The sequence below is a fragment of the Ictalurus punctatus genome, chromosome 14, assembly GCF_001660625.3.
Source record: "Ictalurus punctatus breed USDA103 chromosome 14, Coco_2.0, whole genome shotgun sequence".
NCBI lineage: Eukaryota > Metazoa > Chordata > Actinopteri > Siluriformes > Ictaluridae > Ictalurus > Ictalurus punctatus.
This window is the reverse complement of record NC_030429.2, coordinates 3,807,586-3,832,692: the sequence shown is the minus strand read 5'-3', so window position 1 is coordinate 3,832,692 and position 25,107 is coordinate 3,807,586. Positions and strand designations below refer to the sequence as shown.

At 43.8% G+C, this 25,107-nt stretch overlaps 1 protein-coding gene across 3 annotated transcripts in view; it reads right to left on the bottom strand.

The window, feature by feature from the left end:
* Positions 1–25,107, bottom strand: part of peak1 (pseudopodium-enriched atypical kinase 1) — an 81,609-nt gene that overhangs the window by 3,985 nt on the left and 52,517 nt on the right. For all 3 annotated transcript variants that reach the window (XM_053686037.1, XM_047160083.2, XM_017485674.3), the window contains 2 exons: positions 4,018–7,501; positions 891–1,123 (listed from right to left, as the gene is read on the bottom strand). In XM_053686037.1, coding sequence (XP_053542012.1) covers positions 891–1,123; positions 4,018–7,361 — 3,577 coding nt within the window. In that variant the 5' untranslated portion in view covers positions 7,362–7,501. The remainder of the gene's footprint in view (positions 1–890; positions 1,124–4,017; positions 7,502–25,107) is intronic.

Here is a 25,107-nt window from a genome sequence, read left to right as displayed (position 1 = left end):
TGTAAAAATACGGAGGTGAATTGTTGATACTTTGGGGCTGTTTTGTTGCTGAGGATTCAGGGGCTTTCGTGAAGATTGATGGCATCATGTATTCTGCTCAGTACCAGGATAATTCAGCCCAACACCTGGTTCAGGCTTGGCCATAAGTAAAACTTTCAATAAGATGATGGGCCAAACATACTTCCAACAAACAACACAGAAACACAAAGTAACAAAATTTAATGTTTAAAAAAAAAAAAAAAAAAAAAAAAAGTTATGAAAAACGATTTAAATATGACAGTGACAAAGTATTTGAAGTAAAGTGTAATATTTGCTTTCACTGGTGTCAGTAAGAGACTGGAGTGTTTCCTGTTTTGTTTGAATGGAAAGTTAAGGCCTGTGGGCAATTTTGACATCCTACTTTAAAAACAACCCAAATTCATATTTGATTTATGACTATCTCCTACTGTAATATTCTAGTAATATCTTTCCTGCACATTTAATTCTCTCCCCCAATGCAATCCTTCCCTGTAATTATTAGTCATGGGCAAATCATGCAAGCTACATCTAAATTCTAGACAAACACTTAGAGGTACTGTGCTGTTCTAACACTAACTCATGCCCACAAATGGTCTCTTCTTCTATGGAGGACCATCATGGAGACCCAGTGTGTGTGTGTGTGTGTGTGTGTGTGTGTGTGTGTGTGTGTGAGAGAGTGAGTGAGTGAGATGGAACAGACAAATTTTACCAGCTGCTGTTTAACTCAGGTTAAACTCGGCCCTTATCCCATCTCTCGAGATATATGTATAAAATCAAAACACCATTGGCTACCTCACTTTGCATTGAGATCTGCCCACATCCTTGGACAGGTGTGTGTGTGTGTGTACAAACTTAATGTGGTTGTTACATACCTAGGTTGGTGTAGGTGGCACTGCAAGAGCTGGAAGCAGGGGAGTGTGAGTGAGAGTGTGTGTGTGTACCCTCGTCCTCCTCTGGCTCCCCTAGACTGATGCTGGGTGAGAGTGGGCGAGCCCCAGCGTGCGCCGAGAGGCCGGACGGCTCGCTCACGGTCGGCAGTTCCTGTTTGGCCGGCAAAGAAGTGATGGCGGAGCTGTCTGCCTCTGATCCCTGTGCTGGCATCTGACTACATGAGACGGAGGAAAAAGTCAAATCAGTGCTGCTGCCCCATCCGCATCTTCACAACTCTGTCCATTTGTGTGTTTAGATCGAGCTTTCTGCTGCACTAAAGAACGTCATCTGACATTACAACACCTCATCACACTTTACTGTAGCGTATTCCACAGAGCTGATGAGTTCTCCATTCGGAGTGCTCAGGTGTCGATTAATTTTCCATAACAGCGGCTAGACGTTGACACCTTCAATTCAACGAAAGGTTCTCACTCTAATTTGTTAGTGTTTCTATAGTAACAATTAAGACAGACTTTGTATAGCAGATGCACTACGTATACAGATTTAAAAGTGTGTAACTGATGATACGGTGATGCTTTCCGTGATGACAAAAGAGTTTGTTGAACAGGCGTGCCAGTGCTTTGTAACAGTCAGAGCTGGAACTTTAAATTACAGACACTTATGCACTGCAGGAGAGAAACTGTCTGTTTCTAGGTTTTTTTTTTTAATAACATAGACAATAATGTGAATTTACTAAGTTTGTTTCACAGACACGGTGTGATGTAAGGCGTATTATGTAAGATATTTTTACATTATTGAAAAATAACCAACACCACTCGTCAGCGACTATTGTCCTTTCTGTGTACTGGATTATTTCTTAGTGTTAAATTAGTATTTAACATGTGACCAACTAGTCTTAGTGCATCATAAAATATCGCTAGTAACGGAAATGCAGGCCATACAAAACGTGTCTTCTGTCGTTACACCAGTTTACCAGGATTAAAACATACTGGACTGGAAGCACTTTATTCCATATTCATAGAATCCGGATCTCTTTATTAGGGTAAAGGAAGGAATACAGGCAGGAATGCTGTATGCTGTGCTGACTCCTTATACCATTACGTTTAATGAAAGTCCTTTATTATTCATAAGAATTAAATACTATTTCTATCGGACCATGATGCAAGTGGGTACAGCACTCTTACGTGCCAGGATCCTGCTGTGTGGTTTCCCATGATACCCAATGATGCCTTAGATGTTGAATCAAATATGTAAACTTAAAATACATGCTCTGATTACGGAATTTATCCTAGGAACAGTGAGCAGCACTAAACTGATTAAATACTATTCCTATCATGCGTCGTTCATAATTCATGCTTATCTTATCTGGATAATTCAGTATAGAGAATTACATGGTTTGGAGGTTTTCTTTTTTTTTTTCTTTTACACTATAAAATCAATAATTGTTGTTTATTTTATTAAATCACGAATAAAACCTTTTACATATGTGGCAAAACATCCTGGAACAAAAAGCCCACAAGTCATATATATACACACGATATCCTTTATAAATTATAAATACAATATCCTACACAAAACTTCATGACGAATTAAGACGTATCACTTGGGTGCTTTTAAACCAAATGCACCATTAAAACGCTACGTGAATAAGTAAGCACCATTACAGCACTTTAAGTGAGGGAGTAAGACATCGTGTTCTCATAACTTTGGAAGCCAGACATAGTGTTAGAACTTGTTCTAGTCGCGGGAACCAATGACAGCTTTGCATTATCTACATCCAATGAAGCATTTACTGTTCAGAAAGTGAGAGCGCACACACAGACACACACACACACACACATACACACACATACACACACATACACACACACACAGAGTCATAAACCAACACCCCAGTCAGAGCATTGAGCTTACCTACTGTTCTTGCTCACACAGCTGCCCATATCTGAATGATCTCTCACCTTCAGGTCTGGAGAAAAAAGCTCTCCGCTGATATCTTATTATACCTACCTTCTTTTCTGCCTCCTTTTTCTTTCTACTGTATGTGCCCTCTCAGGTATTTTACCTGTGAGCTGTACTCTGCATGCCTCTTGACACACCCTCCGCCAGTCGCTCACAGACGGAAGAATGATTAACACTTCCTTTACCTGGGAGACATGCTTTTATGACGGCCCTTGCCACTGACTTTGTACTCCAAAGAGTCAGATAAACTGTATCATTTCAAGACCATACTTAAAAAAATTAAGTTCACACTATTTAGTTGTATTCATCTCCCCTTGAATTACCAATGGGAAGAATATAGTAAGGTGAAAAATTCTCACGTGACACATAAATAGCACCTTACTGCGATCACTGCTAAGCGTAAGGCCTGGTTTATACCTGATTGGGGACCCTGGTTAGCGTTAGTGCTTGAAATTTGTCTAGAATAGAATGCAAAAAGACATAGCTCTAGTCTGTTTAGTTTGTTTGCAGACATTGTGTCACACCATGCTATAATGTCCCACTACTTGCACCTCTATTGCACCACAGGACCTCCATCTTGTGTACACATAGTCATAGTTAACAACAAGCATAACCTGTCCTAGGAAAGCCGTAGACCTATGAGACTAATCAAGGCTAGTACTCGACCTTTTGCTGGGACTTTATCGTTAATCTTTACTGATTCCTTAAAGTTGTGAAACGCACAAGTCATTTTAATTCAAGGTAATCTTATAACAGTGGAATTGGGCTTTGCATGTTTTAACACAATACGATGGCGTAGTACTAAACCCGAACCGTCCTTCAATAAGTGACTCAGATTGCAAAACCACGTAATAAAGAACACCTTTGCCCTACTGAGAACACCGCACAAAGCTAACCACAGAACACAACAAGCCGAATCAATGATTCAAGATGCATCACGAGGCTACCGTTAAAATCTAACTCAATATGCATTAGCATTACTATTGTTTTGTGCAGTATGTCAGAGATAATGCCATGCACACATTAAATGTAAACCTGTGTGATCACTACAGTGACTATTATAAAGAGAAGAAAGAAAACTAACATAATAAAATAGAATACAAGAGCAGAGAGGGACAGAGGGAGAGAGAGAGAGAGAACACTTACCTCATCACTTTGCTGATCAAGAGGCTGGCTCTGCTCTTAGGGGGGCCTGACTGGTTGAATGACAGCACTCCAGCTGCACCTACACTACTCTCCTCCACCCTGAGCTCTGCCTCCCCATCGCCTCCTGATCCACTGTCTGGCTTATAGGTGAATATAATGGTGGGTTTCTGGTTGGGATCATCTGTTTTTGACTCTGAAAACCAGTGCTGCCTCTGGAGAGGAGGAGGAGGTAGCATGGTGATAACAGTCCCATCCAAACCCACCAGCTTCCCTTTCTCTTTCTCTTTCTCCACTTTCTCTTTTTGTTCATCCTCATCTTTCCGCCGGCGGAAGAAGCTCTTGAAAGAGATCCAACGTTTAGGCCTGTTAATGTCAGCTGAGCGTCTGCCTTCTGCCACAGGGCTTACCTCTCCATCACTGGGCCTGGAGCCCATGGGTCTGGTCCAGTTGCTGAAGTGCCTCTGAAGCAGGTTGCTGGCATGATATGGAGAAGAGGTGGATCTGGGTGGGGGGAAAGGGGCACTGGGTTCAGATTTTGGACTTGTAGAAGCCTCAGCTGCTGAGGCGCTCTGAGACTTAGGCAAGAGCTTGGATGGCGTGTCCTTGTGAGATTTGGACAGGCTAATCTCAGTAGGGCAGTGGAGGGATTTGGGTCTGCTGAGAGTACCCTTAGTGGCATCGGGGGGAAGAGAGTAGAGCTCTTCAGCACTACATGTCTTGCTGTAAGCAGAGGGTGAGCCTGGAGGAGACTGGGGTGGCTGGATAGAGGCTACTATTTGAGACAGCACCATGCTGGCCTTCTCCCTGTGCCCTGATCCAGTGCTAGTGGAAGTCTGGCACTCACTGCTTCCTGCCGCAGGTGAATCCTCACTGGTGTTACAGCTACTGTTGAGTTTAATGGAGCTGCTTTTTGTCAGACTGCTAGAGGCAGTGCTAGGAGTGGGGACAATGTTTGTCCTAGGACTGGAAACAGTAACTGAAATGTTGGCTGCTGTACTGCATTCAGGGGAACTTTTAGCTTTTAGCTCTTCCTTAGTATCAGCTGTGACAAATTTTCTGGTGGGCTTGTGTTCTATGGGTGAGGACTGAGCATTTTCAGAGTTCCCGATTTCCTCATATGTGTGGCTGGGTACTCGACCTCCTGTTCCCAGCTTGGTCTGTGGCAACTCCCCACTTACACCCAGAAAGCTCTTATACACAGCCAGATTATCATATGCACTTGGGTTAATCACAATGGGCACTTTCACTGCATTCTTTGAACTTCGTGCATATGTGGGTTCATCTCTGATGATGATTGGGAAAGGAGGCATACCAGCATTATTGTAGCTGTTAAATTTGATCTCTGACAAATTAGGTGATTTCACAGGTATGGTGCGTGAAGAGGAGATACCGGAAACAGGGGAGGTGGGAGCTGATTTATGGTTGGCATGTCTGGGAGGGACTGATGACCCAGACGGTGTCCCACTAAGCAACTCTACTTTGGGGATCTTTTGCCGAGGGCTAGTGCTGGATGTCCACACCTCTTGGTAACGAATATTCCCAGACTTCTTACAGGAAGCGCTGGATGTAGCAGCATTGGCTAAGGCAGTACTCAGAGAGACTGGTACTGATGGAGAAACTGAAGTGAATGGAGATACTGGAGTGGTTGGAGACACTACTGCAGACTTAGGAGAAAGCGGAGTTTTGGGTGATATAGGTGATTTTGGGGAGAGAGGAGAAGCAGACAGGGGGATGTTTTTTGAGGCTCCTGGGTAGGGTGGGGGACCCAGTGCTGTGATTGGGCCTCTGGGCTTGGCAGCGCTCTCAGTAGTTCGTTCCTCAGTGCTGGCCATGGAAGCTGACACATCCACCACAGTGTAAGGCTTACAGATGGGAGTCTTCTCCAAACTCACTACCCTGTATGGTTTAGGCTGCTCCTCCGTTGGGCTAAAGCTTATTGTGATTGGCTGGCCAGGGAGTGCCTGTGGAAGAGGTCCACCCTCTCTCTGATTAATATCTTGATCCTGTAATCGGATGGCCAGAACAGCTTTGTGTGTCTCAGTGGCTTTAGGTGAGCTCAACGCTCGGCCTGCTGGGTCTTGAACTGCAGAGTCTCTGCTAACTAGAACAGGGTGTAAACCATTAGGCTGGTTACGGGAGACACTACTGCCACTGCTGGATGTGCAGGAGTCCTCAGGTAGAGATGATGAGGACTCTGGTGAGGTGATGGACTCTGAGTTAGACAGGAATCCACTGCCCTGGGGGTCAGAGCCATATGGAAGCAGGCTAGGTGCTCCACTGGAGTCCATGGAAGGATAGCCATTCAGAATCTCATCATAACTATCATAGTCAACAGCACAGATCCGTTGCAGTGAGCGGTTCCGCAGAGGCACAGTGTTCCACTTCTTACCAGCTGCAAAGGGAACTGGAGACAGAGTTGCAGCACGGAAATTAGCAAAACGTGGCTGACCCCTCATCCGGATCTCCATAGCCAAAAGCTCTTCATCACTCTCATCCCAGCTCTCGTGCTCACCATCATCATCACTCTCACTTTCCTCTTCATATTCGTCATCCTCCTCTCCATCGCTGGAAAATTCTGGGTAGCAGAAGCGTCCCCCCTCCGAACTGATAATCTCTGCACTGTCACTCAAAGAGACACGTTTATTTGCACTGCTGCTACGACCCAAGGTCAGGCAGCTGGCCGCAGGCAAGCCTCTCTCCAAGGAGCGCCTATATGAGCAGCTGATCCGGCCCAAGAAATCGTCCCTGCTGGAGCTCAGATTTGAGCCCAAACCTGCAATCTCCTTCAGCACATCCGTTAGGCCATTGTTATTGTTACTGCTTGGGGGACAGAGAGAAGCAAACCCCTGCATGTCTACCCTTTCATCGTTTTGTTCATTGTTGTTTGGTTCTGAGGGCCTCTTCCGGTTTAAGCCATTACGATTCCAAATGGTGAAAGCTGAAGCTTTTCCAGGCTCTGCCCCCTCTACCAGCTTCTGAGGATTTCCTTCTAAATCCAGCCCCAATCCAGAGCATGGGAGCATCATGGTGGGCTTAACCGCAATTGTGGGCTTTTTTGCTACAGGAGGGCGGAACTGGCCAGAACGGGAAGTACTGCTGCTTCTCTGAGAGTTGCTAGCAAGGTTAGCGTTGATTATAGCCCTGCCCCCTGTGGGTGAGTGGCTTGGGTGGTTAATGTTATTTGTGCCTCCTGTGGAGGTATGACTGTGCTGGGTGAGGACTGGTTCAGGGGGACACTTGTGTGGACCCCCCTCAGGTAGGCGGTGCAGACTCTTGGGCTTGAAGCAGTTCTTGCACTCGCCAGGTTTCCACACGTGTTCAGTGAATGTGTTGCAAGCAGACATGTCTGCAGTGCTGACAGCAGCACACTCAGTGCACAGGAAAGCGCTCCATCACAGACACAGCTGGTACACCACTGCTGCTCACAGCTCCTACAGGCTAGGGGCAGGGAAGCAACTTCCACTTACAACACTGACAAGTCCACCTGAAAAAGAAATATTCAACAGTAAGACGCTATTCATTACTGAAATAGCTGAAACAGTGTTATCCTGGTGTGATATTTTACAACGTTACTTAATTGTGTATTCAATGAACAAATCCACTCCGATATTAAGACCTGCATTAGCTGTGAGATTCCAGCAGGGGGTGCAGTGTGCATATTTTAATAGAACCACACTAAAAACAATGTCCCACCATGAAACTACAGAACGATGTACTTTTTGTGTGTGTTCAGTTTCTTTAACAAAAACGTTACACATATATTCGGGTAATGTTGATCTGAAAGTAACATGATATTAAACTGTAAAACGGGCTTTGTCAATTTGACTGAATTAAGTTGTATATTCTTGTATGAATGCATCAGATACAAAATGGGCTATGCATCACTAACAAGGTGGATATATGTGCACACACACACACACACACACACACACACACACACACACACACACACACACACAGACACAGAGAGAGAGAGAGAGAGAGAGATAGAGAGAGAGAGAGAGAGAGAGAGAGGGAGGGAGGGAGTTAGGAGGATTGGGGAGGGGGAGAGAGCGAGAGCGAGAGAAGCATTTTTCCGCTCTATATTTAGCATTCAGCTAAGACCGGTTGCATGTAGTTATGTGCCACTGCTCAACACGCTGAAACTCACACACAACCCAGGCCTGAACTTCACTTAGAGAAACTGAATGCAGAAAGTATGTTGAAATAAGAACTACTACTACTGACAGAAACGGAACAGAACCAGAACATAATTTGACCGAATTAAGTCCCTCTATGTGTAGGGTTGGTATTATATCTGATGGCAACTATGCTCATATGCAAAATGCCTGCCATCACTTTTGTTTTCAACATGATTTTTTTTTTTTTTTTTTACAAAATGGTTAATATTGGCAATTAACAGTCAAATACAACTAATAGTATTATGTAACTGTTCTAATCTTATGCAGTTGTATGAAGGATTTGTAAAACTTCTTTTAAGCATAAAATCATAGTAGAGTGAAACAGTTTCAGGGTGAAGATACAGTTAATGTGAAAAAATAAGTACACCCCATGGAATTTTCTACATTTTTTTTTTTAAATACATATTTGGACAAACATTTGATCCTCTTTGGAACATTCATTTGAAACATCTTTGACCATTAATAATGGTAATACACTATCAAATGACACAAAGTTGACATTTTTTAGTAATTTTCACAATTTGAATGAACAAAAAAACTGATCAGTCACATGGAAAAACTAAGTACACCGTTCAAATCCATAAAATTAGAATCAGGTGTTGAAGATCGGGTGCCAGTGATTAGAACCTGCTTAGGTGGAACCGGTCTTATTTATACCCCTCTCATATCTAGTGTCTGGTGTTCCCTTTGTTATTGAGGTGTGTGGTGTCATCATGCCAAGATCTAGAATTCTGTAAGGCCTTCAGAAAAAAAGGCTGTGGATGCCTATGAGTCTGGCAAGGGATTTAAAAAAGATTACACAAATTTGACCTGCACGGGAGGCATGCCAAGAAAAATCCTTTGCAAAGACTACAGTTTTAGAATAATAAGACTACTAGGCCATTTAGAATAATGTGCTCTGAACAGACGAATCAAAGATAGAGCTGTTTTGCCACAGTAATAGCGGACCAAAGGCGCTGACCAAAGACAGCTTTTCAGGAGAAGCACGGTGGTGGAAATGTTATGGTTTGGGGTTGCTTCACAGCCTCAGGGACTGGACAGCTTGCGTTCATTGATTCAACTCAGGAGTTCTGCAGCATATCAAAGAGTGCTTGAAGATAACGTGAGGTCATGTGAAGTTGAACCAAAAGTGGCCCTTTCCACAGGATAATGAACCTAAGCACACGAGCAAATCCACCAAGGAACGGCTCGAAAAGCAGAAACGGAAGGTTACGGAATGTCCAAGTCAAAGCCTGGATTTGAGTCCCATTGTAACGTTGTGGGGGGATTTGAAACGGGCCGTACATGCAAGAAAACCCTCTAGCATCTTGCAACTGAAAGAATATTGCATGGAAGAGTGGTCAAAAATTCCAGCAAGCCTGGTGGACAATTATGCAAAACACCTACAAGTTATTTCTGCTAACGGAGGCAATACTAGCTTCTGAGGCCTTCCACTGAAGGATATCACATGTATTGATATTTCTGTTGAATAAATGATTTAAAAAGCATTTTCCTCATAGTTTTGTTCAAGTACATCAGCTTTATTAAGTTCTATCTTTGTTAAGTTATTATATCACTGTTTCAAAGATGATCAAATGTCAACCAAAAAAAAGCCAATAATTTATGGGGTGTACTTATTTTTTCACATGACTGTACCACCTAGCTACAATTGGAATTTGTGGCAAATTATGATCGATATAGCTAGCAATCAAGTTTTTAATAGTCGTTAACTGCTGGTTAGTTAGCTAAATTGTGGTTTGTATGAGGTAAAGAAAAGGAGATTGGATATAGGACATGTTAGCTAGACGACAAGCCTATGTGGGATTTTAAGAACTTCACAGATAGTGACAGTCTGAACAAGCAAAACGGATAGAAATAAGGTCAGTGACAACTCATTACATTTAAAGTGATCTTTTCTAGACACTCAAAGCGCTTTACATAGAATGGGGGGGGATCTCCTCAACCACCACTAGGGTGTAGGATCCACCTGGATGATGCGATGGCAGCTACAGTGCACCAGAACACCAGCTATTAGTGGAGAGGGGAGGAGAGAGTGATGTAGCCAATTCAGGGGATTATCAGGGGGGCATGATAGATAAGGGCCAGTGGTGGAATTTTGCCAGGACACTGGGGTTATACCCCTACTCTTTACAATAAGTATCCTGTGATTTTTAACGACCACAGAGACTCAGGACCTAGGTTTAACGTCTCATCCGAAAGCCGGCGCCGTTTTTACGGTATAGTGTCCCCGTCACAGGGACCCCAAACAGGGTGAGCGCCCCCTGCTGGCCTCACTAATACCACCTCCAGCAGCTACCTGGGCTTTCCCCAGGAGGTCTCCCATCCACATACTGGCCAGCCTCATCCCTGCTGAGCTTCAGTGGGAAACAGGGATACATGTTTTAAACAGCAGGGACGCTGAAGCTGTATACTGTGACCTCGCTTTACAGGCGTGATAGCGGCGAGCAAGTTGTAGCATTAGTAGCAAACATGGCGGCGGCAAGTGTAGATGTTGATGTTGAGGATTCCCCATCCCAGGGGCATCGAATACGTTTAATAAAACATAAATTTGCCCCCCCGTGCACTTTTTCCCTGGCCACGGCCAGTTTGTGTATCTTTGATTCCTATACGTGGACATGTCTAAGTCTTTACGTGACCTGACGTTGGCATGACAACTGGTCACTCAGCTCACGTGTCTCGCCCATGCTCCTTTTTTACTGAGTCGAGCAGTGTAAGAAAGTTCTTTTGGCGTGTGGTATTCGTGTTGCACAACGATGAATAATGTGCCACATATTTCTTTTTAAACGCTGCCTATTTCCACTGATGAATAATTAGCGAGATTGGATGGTAATATTAGCCAACCCGCAGTCCCTCATAATTACAGTCTCTCTGCAACAGTGTGGTTTGAGTGACTTATTTCTTTTCAGAACTGTGGACCATTGAATAGAATAGGATATTGTGTGAATATGCAAGTGTATATTATATACCGTGTGCTATGTATATGCAATACGATGTACACTAAACACAATGTGCAATATTTAAATAATACAGTACAGAATTGTAAATTGCATATTAAGCCAACTAAAGAGCGAGAAGAGAGAAAACCCATCGATTAGAGCCACGGAGATCACAAGGTGCATCTGTGTTTTTATGGCAAAGGACATGAGGCCATTTTCTGTGGTAGAAAATGAAGGATTTCAGCTACTGGTCAACACATTGGAGCCCAAATAAAAATAAATAAATAAACTATTTAGGAGCACAGGCTAAGCCTTAGTTTGTTTATATGAAGAGATTTAATTTATTTACGAGTCACGCCTGCTTGTTCAGAATTAAAAAACTGCACATACACCGACCCTTTGCGGATAAGATCGGACACCCCTGGTTTAGAGGATGTACACTACCTCCACGCTATGTAACACAATGCACGCTGATTTCTTTCAGCTCGAAATCTACTCGTCAGGATGGATACCAGGCAGGCCAAGCTCAATTATTATTTTTTTTTAATAGCATTTAACGATCATCATAGCCGACTCATACTTGCTACTTGTGTATTTAAACCTTTGTATTCTTTTTTTTACACTTAGTAATGAATGGATTAACATGGCTAGGTAAATATCTTTCATCTAATTTCATGTCGATGGGGTTTTTTGTTGTTGTTTCACCTAATAGTGCTGTCTTAATTCAGCCCCGTGTCTTCTGTACTGCTTCTCCCTCAACGCAAAAATTAAATAAAAATAAACATACAGGCAAGTAAAAAATATCTTAAATAAAAGAAAATGTTCTAATATTTCTTATGAGATTATATAAGAAATAAATAAAACAGACGAGCAAGTAAAATATCTTTCATAATAACAAATATTAGAAAATTTTCTTTTATTTGATTATATAAAAAAAAAACAACATAAGACCACAAAGCCTATTTCTTTACTAATTTCATGCTTAAAATTGGCTTATTCTATTTTGCCTCGTTTTTTTAAAAAAAAAAGTAACTATAAGACAAAAAGCTTAAAATGAGTAGACCGAGCTAGAATTACGTGTCAACCTTTTTTTAATTAATAAAGACGCTAATAAGGAAATGCGAGTAAATAAACATTAATAAAGAGAAATATTACTTCGATTTTTTTTTTATCTCCACGATAATTTGTATCAGCTGAGATAATTTCTTGCAGAGGGATACAGTCAATAGGGAACGAGTGAAAGAAAGGAGCAATTTGAACCACAGTGTGCGTTAAGGTAATGGGAGGTTAATGGAGTGAACGTGTCCCATCTGGAGCATAACTGAATTCCCGTCCATCCATTTTAAAATATTAGAACTGCTCTATTTTACTCTCTGGTCATAGCAAATATACGGTGCTGGGAGGAAAACGAAACTCTGAATAAGCGCCTATTGAGGTCGTTAAAGGCACGAGGCACCTTTCTCTAAAATGCTTTGTTAAAACGAAAACGTTTCCTTTTTAGAATAATGAGAAGAGCTGAATTAAATAACCTGTGCATGCTTAAAAGTCACGTCTCCAGGAGCGTAACTACAGAGTCTGTACCCTTATGAGCAGTCATATAACTCGTACATCACAATGGGGAGAACGATTGAGAAGGGGTTGGCTTCTCCTGCAGCTCAAGTGAAAAAGTGGGCGTGGCTCCCAGTCAGGGACACGGTGCTCAGATCTGGTTCTAAACATATCACCATGGCAACGCCCTGGTCAGCCACAATACATCAGGAACAGCTCCAGTGTACGGACCCGATCATATGACCAAAAATCATAATAACGACTGGACATGTGATGCATTTTGATAAATAGGAATGATTGACATGATCCTAAGGGAAGGCGGGTCGGTTTATGATCAGATCCACAGCTGTTAACTGTTCATTTCATCATGACCAGGGTTTCATGGTCAGTTTTTACTTACTTACACTACATTCACTCCAATTAAAGATGTGGTGTGAGATTATGTTAATTAACCACTGAGACTATTTTGTGTGTGTTAGCTGACTGGGAACTCTGTTATTTCTGCTCCTGGATCTCCACCTACAGGAAACATCGCGCACTGTCTGGAACAAAAGGAAATTCAAGTCATTACTCAAGCCTTCGAAGTAGAAGCTCTGCTCTCCTTTCCTCTCCTGCGTTACACAGCATGACTCATAACCACCTCCTGCAATTTTCTGATATTCTTTTACACAAAGATTTGATTTGTTTAGCCTTTTTTTGGGGGGGTCTATCTCTGTGTGCCAGATGTGAGGTGTGAGATCTTTGTTAAATATAGGTGTGCAACAAATAATGGCACCATTTCAGTCAATATTTTGTGCTACCTCCCTTTGCCAAGATAACAGCGCTGAGTCTTCTCCTATGACGCCTGATGAGGTTGGAGATGGGGTTCAGGTCAGGGGACTGGGATGGTCATGGCAGGACCTTGATTTTGTGGTCAGTAAACCATTTTTGTGTTGATTTTGATGTATGTTTTGGATCATTGTCCTGCTGGAAGATCCAACCACGGCCCATTTGAAGCTTTCTGTGAGAGGCAGTCAGGTTTTCATTTAATATCTGTTGATATTTGATAGAGTCCATGATGCCATGTATCCTAACAAAATGTCCAGGTCCTCTGGCAGAAAAACAGCCCCAAACATTAAAGATCCTCCTCCATATTTAACCGTGGGCATGAGGTACTTTCCATATGGCTACCTCTCTGTGTGCTCCAAAACCACCTCTGGTGTTTATTACCAAAAAGCTCCATTTTGGTTTCATCTGACCATAGAACCTGATCCCATTTGAAGTTCCAGTCGTGTCGGCACACTGAAGACGCTCGAGTTTGTTTTTGGATGAGAGTACAGGCTTTTTTCCTGAAACCCTTCCAAACAGCTTGTGGTGATGTCGGTGACTTCAGATTGTAGTTTTGGAGACTTTCTGACCCCAAGACACAACTAACTTCTGCAGTTCTCCAGCTGTGATCCTTGGAGATTTTTTTGTCCACTCGAACCGTCCTCTTCACAGTGCGTTGAGACGATATAGACACACGTCCAATTCCAGGTCGATTCATAACATTTCCAGTTGACTGGAACTTCTTAATTATTGCCCTGATGGTGGAATGGGCATTTTCAATGCTTGTGCTATTTTCTTATAGCCACGCCCCATTGTGTGAACCTCAACAACCTTTTGCCGCACATCACAGCTATATTCCTTTCTTACCCATTGTTATGAATGATTAATTTTCACATCCTTCTATGCTCATATTTACCAAGGGTGCTAATATTAGTGGAGGGCACTGTAATATTTGACAATATATTGTTGGAAATATAACACAAAGCCGCTTGCCATTTGGATGAAAATCCCTTACATAGTATCACTTACAAAGGCTAACGAATCTAGACTGTTTATACTTATAATTTATTGCGCACAGTCGTATTAGTAGTCTAAACGTATTCCTCACTCTATATGCACTGTAGTATTGGTGCTATTCGGAGGAATGAGTCATCCCCATGACTCAACCATTTGTGAGTTTTGTTCTTAAAATACAAGTAGACAAGGCTATAAAAGAAAAGAAAATCTCACAGGCATCCAAATGCCTCATCGTCCAACCACCTCATCAATGGTCATCACTCACTCAGTCATCTGATCGCCGCTCCTGTTCACCGTGCTGCACGGCTCTCAGCTCCAGGATTATAATCTCATGACTCTAAGGTTTATACATTCATCCCACCATTTGATAAACTTGCTGGTCTTTATGGAGTTATTTTTACTCCTTCTCTTGTCAGAGTTCATGTGGTTCTTCATGCTTGTTTGAGCCAGATAATGGCTGCTCGCTCAGGGACACCAAAACTGTGGCAATTTAACTCAGGAATTCAGAAACACAATAGAGAGCGAGAGAGAGCGAGAGAGAGAGAGCGAGAGAGAGCTGATGATTTCAGCCAGTGCCTTGAAAAGATTATAAAACAAAAACAACCCAGTGAGTCATCAGAACAGTTTGGTTTGGTTAATATGAATGTGTGCTTTGGCTTCGTCCTGCAGTTACAGTTCAAAAACCTGATTCATGTTTATGCAGATTACTCCATCCGAGCTCGTCCTGGAGTATAGACTAGCACAGATCTGACTGAAGAAATGGCTCGAACGCGTGAAACTAATACTGCAGTCCGCCGTCTATCCGGATACTGCTGCTGTGCTTAAAGATGCAGTATTCAGAGTGCTGAATGGTGTGCTGAGAGCCACGGAATTAATACAGTTTGTTCCAGTGCCAGCACTACAGCAGTGACGCGTTTAATACAACAACAATAACAACGATTTGAGGATTTGACTTTTTTTTTTTTTTTAAATGCCCACAAAAACAATTTTAATACATTATCAATCAATCAATATTTAACAGTGAAAAATAGAAATGTGCGTTTCTGGAAGTAAACGTGGAAATAGAAACTCCGATCATCATACGGGCAATAAAGAGTATATACTGTGGTAGTTCCAGGAGTAGAACTCCCAAGTGATTCCTAATATCAGTCACATCAATTAAACTCCATTTTACTTGTAGAGCGCTTTTAATGATGGACATTGCCACAACGCAGCTTCACAGAATTCTGCATGTACAAGCCAGAGGAGACGGCGGTAAGGAAAAACTCCCCTGAGACGACCAGGAAGAAACCTCGAGAGGAACCGGACTCAAAAAGAACCCGTCCTCATCAGAGTAACACCGGATAGTGCAATTATAAATCGTTTCCCTTCTATAAAGGGCCACTGTTGGGCCCTTAACGCTCTCCGCTCCAGGGGCGCTGTATCATGGCTGACCCTACACTCTGACCCCAACTTCCTGGCATGCTGGGAAAAGAAAAGAATTTCGCCGTGCTGTAATATATACGTGACAAATAAAGCCTCATTATCATTATCCCCATGTACTATATAGTCGGGAAGTGCAACTGTGTAAACAGGAACCTATTATTACAGATACAGTATATTAAACGTATTTCGATCCTCTGACCTCCACACAGATATCCAGAAGCACTGAACACTGGCGAATCCACCGGTTAATAAACACACAATTTAATTTCAACAATTCTAGAGGTCTAGAAGGCGAGTCTGTAGGGACGGGTCAGTCGTACCAGTAACACTATAGAGGGAGGAAAAGACAAGATACAGAGTGGAGTGTCTGTATTCTCTCTTTCTCCAGATCTTTGAGACTAGTGCACGGAGCAGACTAAACCCATTAGCACTGAACGGAAAAAGCAATGAAGTGCCTGGAAGAAGCACATTTCTTTTTACACCCCAGACCACCCACATGGAGCTAATTCTCATCAGTATCCTCGCATTAGAATGCGATGCACAGAGGCTTATATAAAGTCATTAATGGATATCATAGCCCAGGGAGGTGGAATGAAGAGAAAACCGAGAGAAAGTACAACAAAGAGTGAAGAAGAAAAAAACAAAAAAACAAAACAAAAAAACGATGTGTCACTGCGGCTAACGGCGTCTCACAGCAGAGGTCTCCAGAATTCCCCGGCTGTACATGGATCCTGCACGTGTGAGAGAGAGAGAGAGAGAGAGAGAAAGAGTGATCCCGCCAGTGCCAAATGCACTTCTCAGGAGCCAAATGGCCTTTTCTATTCCCGCTCCAACTGCCACGGCTCCGCAGGAACCCGAAACATTGCAGATTAGCAAAGCGAGAGGAGGAAGAAAAACCCAATACCCCAAAAGGCCAACGTCGTCTGCTATGACTCAAAGTGCATAGTGCAGACTGCAGAGACGCAAACTGCATTCCAGGAGCATGACTGATGGAGGTCACATGGATTCCAGAGCAGTGAGGAACATGCCACTGAAAAGCTCGGTGGGAAACTGGATACGGAGTGTACTGGGAACACATAAGCACTCGAGTTTTTTTTTATTCATTTATTTTTCTAAACATGACAATTATTGTTGCATCCTCTTACTTCGACCATACAAGTGTGTGTGTGTGTGTATATATATATATATATATATATATATATATATATATATATATATATATATATATATATATATATATATATATGTGAGAGAGCGAGAGATGAGTTGGAGTTGCTACTGCTCGACCTCGGCACTTAAAGTTTAGACGGAGGGGGTGCGTTAGTTTTATGGTGGAGGCTCTTCTTCATATGAAATCATGTTAAGTATTCGACACCGTTGCTGCGCTTGTGGTGCCTTGTAAATGGTCATTTGCAAGTCGTAATGACGTCAATTCCCACCTCGGGATGTTTGCCACGTGAAGTGGGAGAATATATAAAGCTCATCAAACGTTCAAAAGCTCAACAACATTCCGGACCGAAACCGCGGCATGAGCAACAAACTATCTGGCTAACACGAGTTATACGAGCGCTCGCTCTAATGACGACCTCCTCAAAACAGCGATGAGTCTGGTCAGGCGTACGGATTTAGACTGAACTGCTTTAAAGCCAATACTGCTATAAACACCTTTAAAAGTAGAGAAGGCGAACTGTACACTGTTCGCAGTGTGAGCGGCCATGTCGATCCGATCTCGCTCTGTGAACGGGAAACGGACTGGTAGCTGAGAAGACGAACCCCGAGTTGAAACTGCAGGTCGAGCGGAGTTCTCAGCGTTTTTACTGGTTGGAGGCGAGAAAGAACAAATTACAACCCTCACCTCGAATGCGGCACGTGTGTGTACCAGTTTCTTTTGCATATAAACAATTCTCCGACAGGAACACCCCGAGAAAACGCCCTCCTCAACTCCGCTACTCTGGACCTCGGTGGTCTGCTCAACCCTGAGTTCAGCAAGTGACGTCAAATCAACATGGCTGCTCAGCGCGTGAACAGCAAACACGGCGGCACGTCTTCCCTTCGAGTCGTACTCTACATACTGTCCAGACAGAGGAGGGTTTTTAATCGTAGTGTCCGTTCTCTAACTGAACTAGATGAGTCTGGTGAAAAATCAGTGTGTGGCTGAACACCGTGTACCGACTGTCCCGGCAAGCTTAACGGCAACCATCCATCACTTTACAGTCGACTCTAAAACCTGTTTAAATGATTCCAGTGTGTGTATCCGTACCTTGTCATCACGGTATTGTTCAAATGCGCTGAAAATGTCCAAAAGTATAATACTGATATTATAGTTTGATAGTTTTGCTCACTATAATAGTGACATGAAACTTTCACACATCTCTATTGTGTAGTTTGTAGAATTAATAGCAATCTTTCACACAAGTCCTCGCTAACCAGGGATGAGAGGAATTCGAGAAAGCAACATTATTACACAAGCAGCTTTCACACAAATGAATGAAACCTCTATGAAAACTATGTACGTGATAATATCAATGATGAAACGCATACTAAAATGTTCCCCAGGCTCGTCCGAGTCCTCTGCGTTTCTAGAACTTGTGGGACCTCGGAGAGACGGCGCGATAGGAAATTCCACACGCTACACCGAGGCCAAATCTCTGAGCAAAAACAGACGCTGTATTATTTTTTATTATTAAATGTTCGGAATTGGGAACGGCGCTCGGGGAGTTTGTAAGTCCTGAGGTTTGAGAAACAGAAAGGTCACACACCGTAATCTAAACTCCTATGTGTCTGGAGCAAAGCCAAATACCACTGAAGATTCGTCATCCAGCTACAGGAGAGTGTGTGTGTGTGTGTGTGTGTGTGTGTGTGTGTGTGTCGTTTTGGCAACAGATATTACGTTCCCGTATATCAGTCTGGCGAAGACGAGCGCATTCACTCTTTCAGCTTTTAATCCATGCGGTTACTTAACGCAGAGCTTTGTCATGCTTTAGTATATGAGAACTGCACTAGTATTTATTCCTTCACACAGCTGACCTGCATGCTACTAGAGACTCTTGACCGGCACACGTCGACACGCAGGCCATGCTGACAAACACCAACATCTGTCGAAAGGCAAACATGTGAGGAAGATGACACGCCCACATACACAGAGGTCCTAGCAGGAGGCAGGGTTATGTTCCTTTGCAATGTCCTACAGGAGCAGTACGGCATACGGTGGCGTTTTAGGGCCAAGAGGTGGGGTAAACCCTGGACAGGGTGCCAATCCATCGCAGGGCACGACCACATACACACTCACACACCCGTTCATACACTACGGACACTTTGGACACGCCGATCAACCTACCATGCGTGTCTTTGGACTGGGGGAGGAAGCCGGAGTACCCGGAGGAAACCCCCGCAGCACGGGGAGAACATGCAAACTCCGCACACACAGGGCCACGGTGGGAATCGAACCCCCGACAGTGAGAATTCTATTAATTACATTTGTGCCTAATACAGAAGGTTGTTGGCGGGCATTACAGAATATCGGACTATTTAATCCGTAGGTTAACATGCGCACAGTGACCGACTAAAAAGGGCAGTGGACGATCAGTAGTTAACATGTTGGTCTACTGCTCAGAAGGTCGTAAATTCAAGCCCCAGCACTGCCAAGCTGCGACTGTTGGGCCCTTGAGCAAGGCCCTTAACCCTCAGTTGCTCAGATGTATAAATGAGATGCGTCGCTCTGGATAACAGCGTCCGCCAAATGCCGTAAATGCAAATGTAAAGGAAATATCAGCATAAAGTGTCTTATCTAGGTGTTAAACTGACTACACATCTCTGGAAGTGTCCTGGAGCGATGAACGTCGTTCCTCTAAAGATATTCCCTCGATTGATGTTTTGATAAAGTAGAGCCGCAGCAACTAATCGATAAGATCGTTAACAATCGATGATGAAAATCGCCGTCAACAAATCCGATTATCGATTAGCCGGTCTGCACGCGACACGTTTACTCGCTGTGTTACGTCTGCTCTGAGAACACGCGGCAGAGGGTCCAGACCAACGCCGTGTCCTAAATGACGTACTGCGCACTTACACTATGCACTACGTACCCCGCCGACTAGTGTGTGAATTTTAGAAAGGTAAGATCGTCTCAAATGGAACATTAATGGTTTTCTACTAACCAGAAGTAGAACGCCTGTTTCACACAGGATCTGTTTGCAGTACGGAGGCAGCACGTGCTCAGTGTGCTTTCACATCGGACACATGCAGAACACGTACAGGAAAGGACATGGAGGTGACAGGACTTTGAATGAAGTTTAAATTCATGTTTAAACACAATAAATATAAACAATGTAATATTACATACATTATTTATATATTATATATATTACTTTGCTCAAGCAAGTGGCAATCGATTATGAAAATAATTGATGGTTGCAGTCCTAGTGGAAAGTGCTGTCTGGCACGCCAGACCAAAACTTCTAGGTTTCCACTGACACCCGGTGACTCTAAAAGCCACAGCGTATAATTTACATCATATTCATCCTCATCAAACTATTCAGTGAGCTCTTGGCTTCAGTAAAGAAGACGCCGGACAAAATGACGTCAAAGGTAAATATTACAGAAAAAACGTTTCAGCGACCAAAGCTAATACCGCCGATCTGTTTCAACACTTGGAGCACAGTGACGTTACCGAATACGAACAGTGCATGGCTGAAAACAAAGTGAGACCGACGAGCGCCCGGCAACAAGTGCCTCCACAAAGCAGGTGTCGGTAACACGAGCATTTTAAAAAAATGCTACATGAGATGGAAAGGATTCAAGAAGATGGAAAGAAATAACTGACGGCATTTGTTACTACATCACGAAAAGATGTAGCTACGTAGCTACAGCGGGTTTAAACACTCGTTAAAACTCTCGACAGAAGCAGCACCGTGCCGGTGCCAGGGCTGCACAATGAATCGAATATTGATCTCGATTACGATTTTGACTTCCCACCATTAAATGAACACGATCGACTGCGATACTGACGTTTAAAGGTCGTCCTCCGCTGCGTATCAAATCAAGCGCGTCCTAAACTTACAGCCAATCACCATAGAGCGGCGCTGGGATGACGCCATTTTTACGCCAAAACCTGGAAACGAGTTAGCATTTTAGCCCTTCGGTTCCATCGTCCCACATCAATGTTTTGTTGTTTATTTTTAAATGGGATTTTGGTGAAAAGCCTGAAATAAGGTCTGTAATGAGCACAAGCTCAAAATATTTTCATGTTTTATTCTAGGACATAAAATACACCAGTTGTACCCCATTCGTGAGTTTTTAAAGCTTTTAGCTGTATTGAAAAACACCTACTGACTAACTGTCACGTAACGAGGGTTGAGGACGGATGCAGGTGCAGATAAGAGCTTTACTGAAGGGAGGCGGGCAAATCCAAAACGCGAGACGATGGCGTGGTCGAAAAGGTCACGTGATCGTCAAACGGGCGTAACCGAGGCTAAACGAGAATCAAACGACGAGGTCGGGCTTAAGATCAACACTATGAACAGATGCTCGGTACACGGAAAACTCACGCGGTACTACACGTCGGACAAAGAGACACGACGGGTTTAAATGACAAACGTAATTAAGGGTAAACACAAAACAGCTGAGACTAATGATGACACGTAAGGGAACAACCAATGACAATACAGGGGTGGAGACAGGGCAGAAATCATAAAGGCACATGTAGAAAGTCACTAAATATCCCGGAAGCGCGCCCCAGTGCCTGCGTGAGTGGAAATCATGACACTAACGAGTTGCTAAACGGGACTACGGACATTATCAGGGACATGGAACAGGAAAAAAACTGCAGATGAACTGGTTCAGGTGTGCGACGTTGAAGTGGAGCGTAGTTCGAATGTCGCGTACGGTCAGCTGTTTATTTCTGGCGAACGTATTTAAGCTTCAAACTTCATCCACGTTGTGTTCGTTTGTGAAAATGATCTCGATGGACAGAATCTGTTAAGTGTTGTAAACTTTTGTTGATCACAGAGATGATTGTTTTTTTTTGCGAAAATCCAAGAGTCTGTGTGAAAATCCGATGGAGTTGTTGTCGGGGGAACCGGTGTGATGACGGAAAATGACGTCGTCCCTGCGTCACCGTCCTATTGGATGATTTGTCTGCGTCTCTCCTGTAAACACTGTTAATGCCTTTTCTACACTCGCCTGAATTGTTTATTCGGCTGCACATCGTCAGATTTGATTTCGGATTTTCCTTTGGTTGATGGCATTTTTACTTTTACTCGTCCTATATTTTGGGTACAATTTTATTTATGTCTTGCTTCTACGAGATGATGCGCTTTAAGGATCGGTCTAATCTGATGTAAAGATTTGTACATTTAGCAGAAACGCAGCACGACATGGAAGTAAAAGCAGCGGTCTGTTGATTTAAATGTGTTTATATTTAAACGTGAAAGTGCAATAAAAAAAACACGCTGTCCCTAAAGTCAATGAATAATCGTGATCTCCATCTGTCCATCTTCTACACCGCTTATCCGTCTTCAGGGTCACGGGGGAACCTGGAGCCTGTGGAAGGATGAGCGGTATAGAAGATGGATGGATAATCGTGATCTCGATATTCATCAAAATAATCGGGATGATCATTTTGGCCATAATCGTGCAGCCCTAGTCCCAACGCGTACAAAACGTGTCATAAAAAGGTAGCTGCTGAACTGAAGTCTGCACTTTGCCGCCACATCTGAGCTCTGGTCAAGTAGGACGATGGTTTATATAGTTTAATACTTTGTGCAGATAAAGACGGACCTGGAACCTGGCTGCAGGAAAGCAGTGAGACGCGTGACGGAGACGCGTGACGGAGACGCGTGAGGGACTGCGATCGACCGGCAGCGGCACATTGGGAATTTGGAAGAGTGTGATGTAAAGAGAAGTGAGGCTGTACGGTCGATGTAAGTAAAAACACGACGCATGCACAGGAGGAGAGTAGAAGGGATAAAAATGTACGCTTTCCTACTCCATCCTGTAGCTCGGTGAGTTCAGCGTCACGTCTACACTCAACTTCACTCAACGCCACCTGCTGGTAAACATGCATCTTGGGCGTCGTTGTTAAAACGGCAAACATAAAAAGCATGATCTAAATCACCATGTTGTGGACTGAGTAGGGGACTGACTGCGTTAACGCGAACGCGCACGGCTTTATTCGCATTAACGCGTCATTGCCTGCAACATTCTGATCCAAACGGGAAATATAATCTCAGCAGCGAGTACTGCTAACATTAGCAAAAGTTAGCCGGCTGATATCTTACCCTGATCATTTACGCTCCTGTATAACGTCCTGATGAAGCACCCTGAGATCCTTCACCCTCGGAGGTTCTCGTCACAACAGTGATGAGAGAAACAACAGGAAGGTGAGATGGACGCAAGAGAAAAATGGAGTGACTGGAAGGCGGGGATAGAAAGAGGTTTGAGAGCTTCATGGCCTCTGGTCTGAGTCACCGAGCTGGGCTCTCCAGGGGGTCGCATGGCCTCTTTTACTGCTGCTGGAGACCATCATCTCAGTCAGCAGAGGCTGTGTAAATGACTCCGCCCGGATTAGCAGTGCTGCGTACGCCAGTCCTGAACCCAGATCAGTCACACAAGCCTTTGTCTGGGAGTGAAAGCGAATTTCAGCAAAATGAGACGCCATAATTCCTTCCCTCCTGTCTTCCAGGGTAACCATAACAACTGGACTGTAGAATGAAAAAGTGGTAGGCAAAACACTCTCTCTCTCTCACACACACTCACACACACACACACACACACACACACACACACACTCTCTCTCACTCATTAACTCACATGCTCTCTCACACACACACTCTCTCACACTCTCTCTCTCTCATTCACTCACATGCTCTCTTACTCTCTCTCACTCATTCACTCACATGCTCTCTCACACTCTCTCTCACACTCATTCACTCACATGCTCTCTTACTCTCTCTCACACTCTCTCTCTCTCTCTCACACTCATTCACTCACATGCTCTCTTACTCTCTCTCACACTCTCTCTCTCTCTCTCACACTCATTCACTCACATGCTCTCTTACTCTCTCTCACACTCTCTCTCTCTCTCTCACACTCATTCACTCACATGCTCTCTCACACTCTCTCTCACACTCATTCACTCACATGCTCTCTTACTCTCTCTCACACTCTCTCTCTCTCTCTCACACTCATTCACTCACATGCTCTCTCACACTCTCTCTCTCACACTCATTCACTCACATGCTCTCTTTCTCTCTCTCTCACACTCATTCACTCACATGCTCTCTTACTCTCTCTCACACTCTCTCTCTCTCTCTCACACTCATTCACTCACATGCTCTCTTACTCTAGCTCTCACCTCACTCACTCACCTCACTCTCTCACAGATCACTCACTCTCTCTCACAGATCACTCACTCTCTCACACCTCACTCACTTGCTCTCCCTCACCTCACTCTCTCACACCCCACTCACTCTCACACCTCACTCACACTCTCACACCCCACTCACTCTCACACCTCACTCACTCTCTCTCACCTCACTCACTCTCACACCTCACTCACTCTCTCTCACCTCACTCACTCTCACACCTCACTCACTCTCTCACACCTCACTCACTCTCCTCACTCACAGCTCTCACTCTCTCTCACCTCACTCACTCTCTCTCACCTCACTCACTCTCTCACACCTCACTCACTCTCTCACACCTCACTCACTCTCTCACACCCCACTCACTCTCACACCTCACTCACTCTCACACCTCACTCACTCTCTCACACCTCACTCACTCTCACACCTCACTCACTCTCTCACACCTCACTCACTCTCCTCACTCACAGCTCTCACTCTCTCTCACCTCACTCACTCTCTCTCACCTCACTCACTCTCTCACACCTCACTCACTCTCTCACACCCCACTCACTCTCACACCTCACTCACTCTCTCACACCTCACTCACTCTCTCACACCCCACTCACTCTCACACCTCACTCACTCTCTCACACCTCACTCACTCGCTCACACCTCACTCACACTCTCTCTCACACCTCTCTCTCACCTCTCCCTCACCTCACTCACTCTCTCTCTCTCTCTCTCTCTCTCTCGATATTTTTAGTTTAAACATACAAAGTCAGTAGATTTTTAAAAATGATTTTTGTTTATTATTTTTCTCTTAAGGTTTTG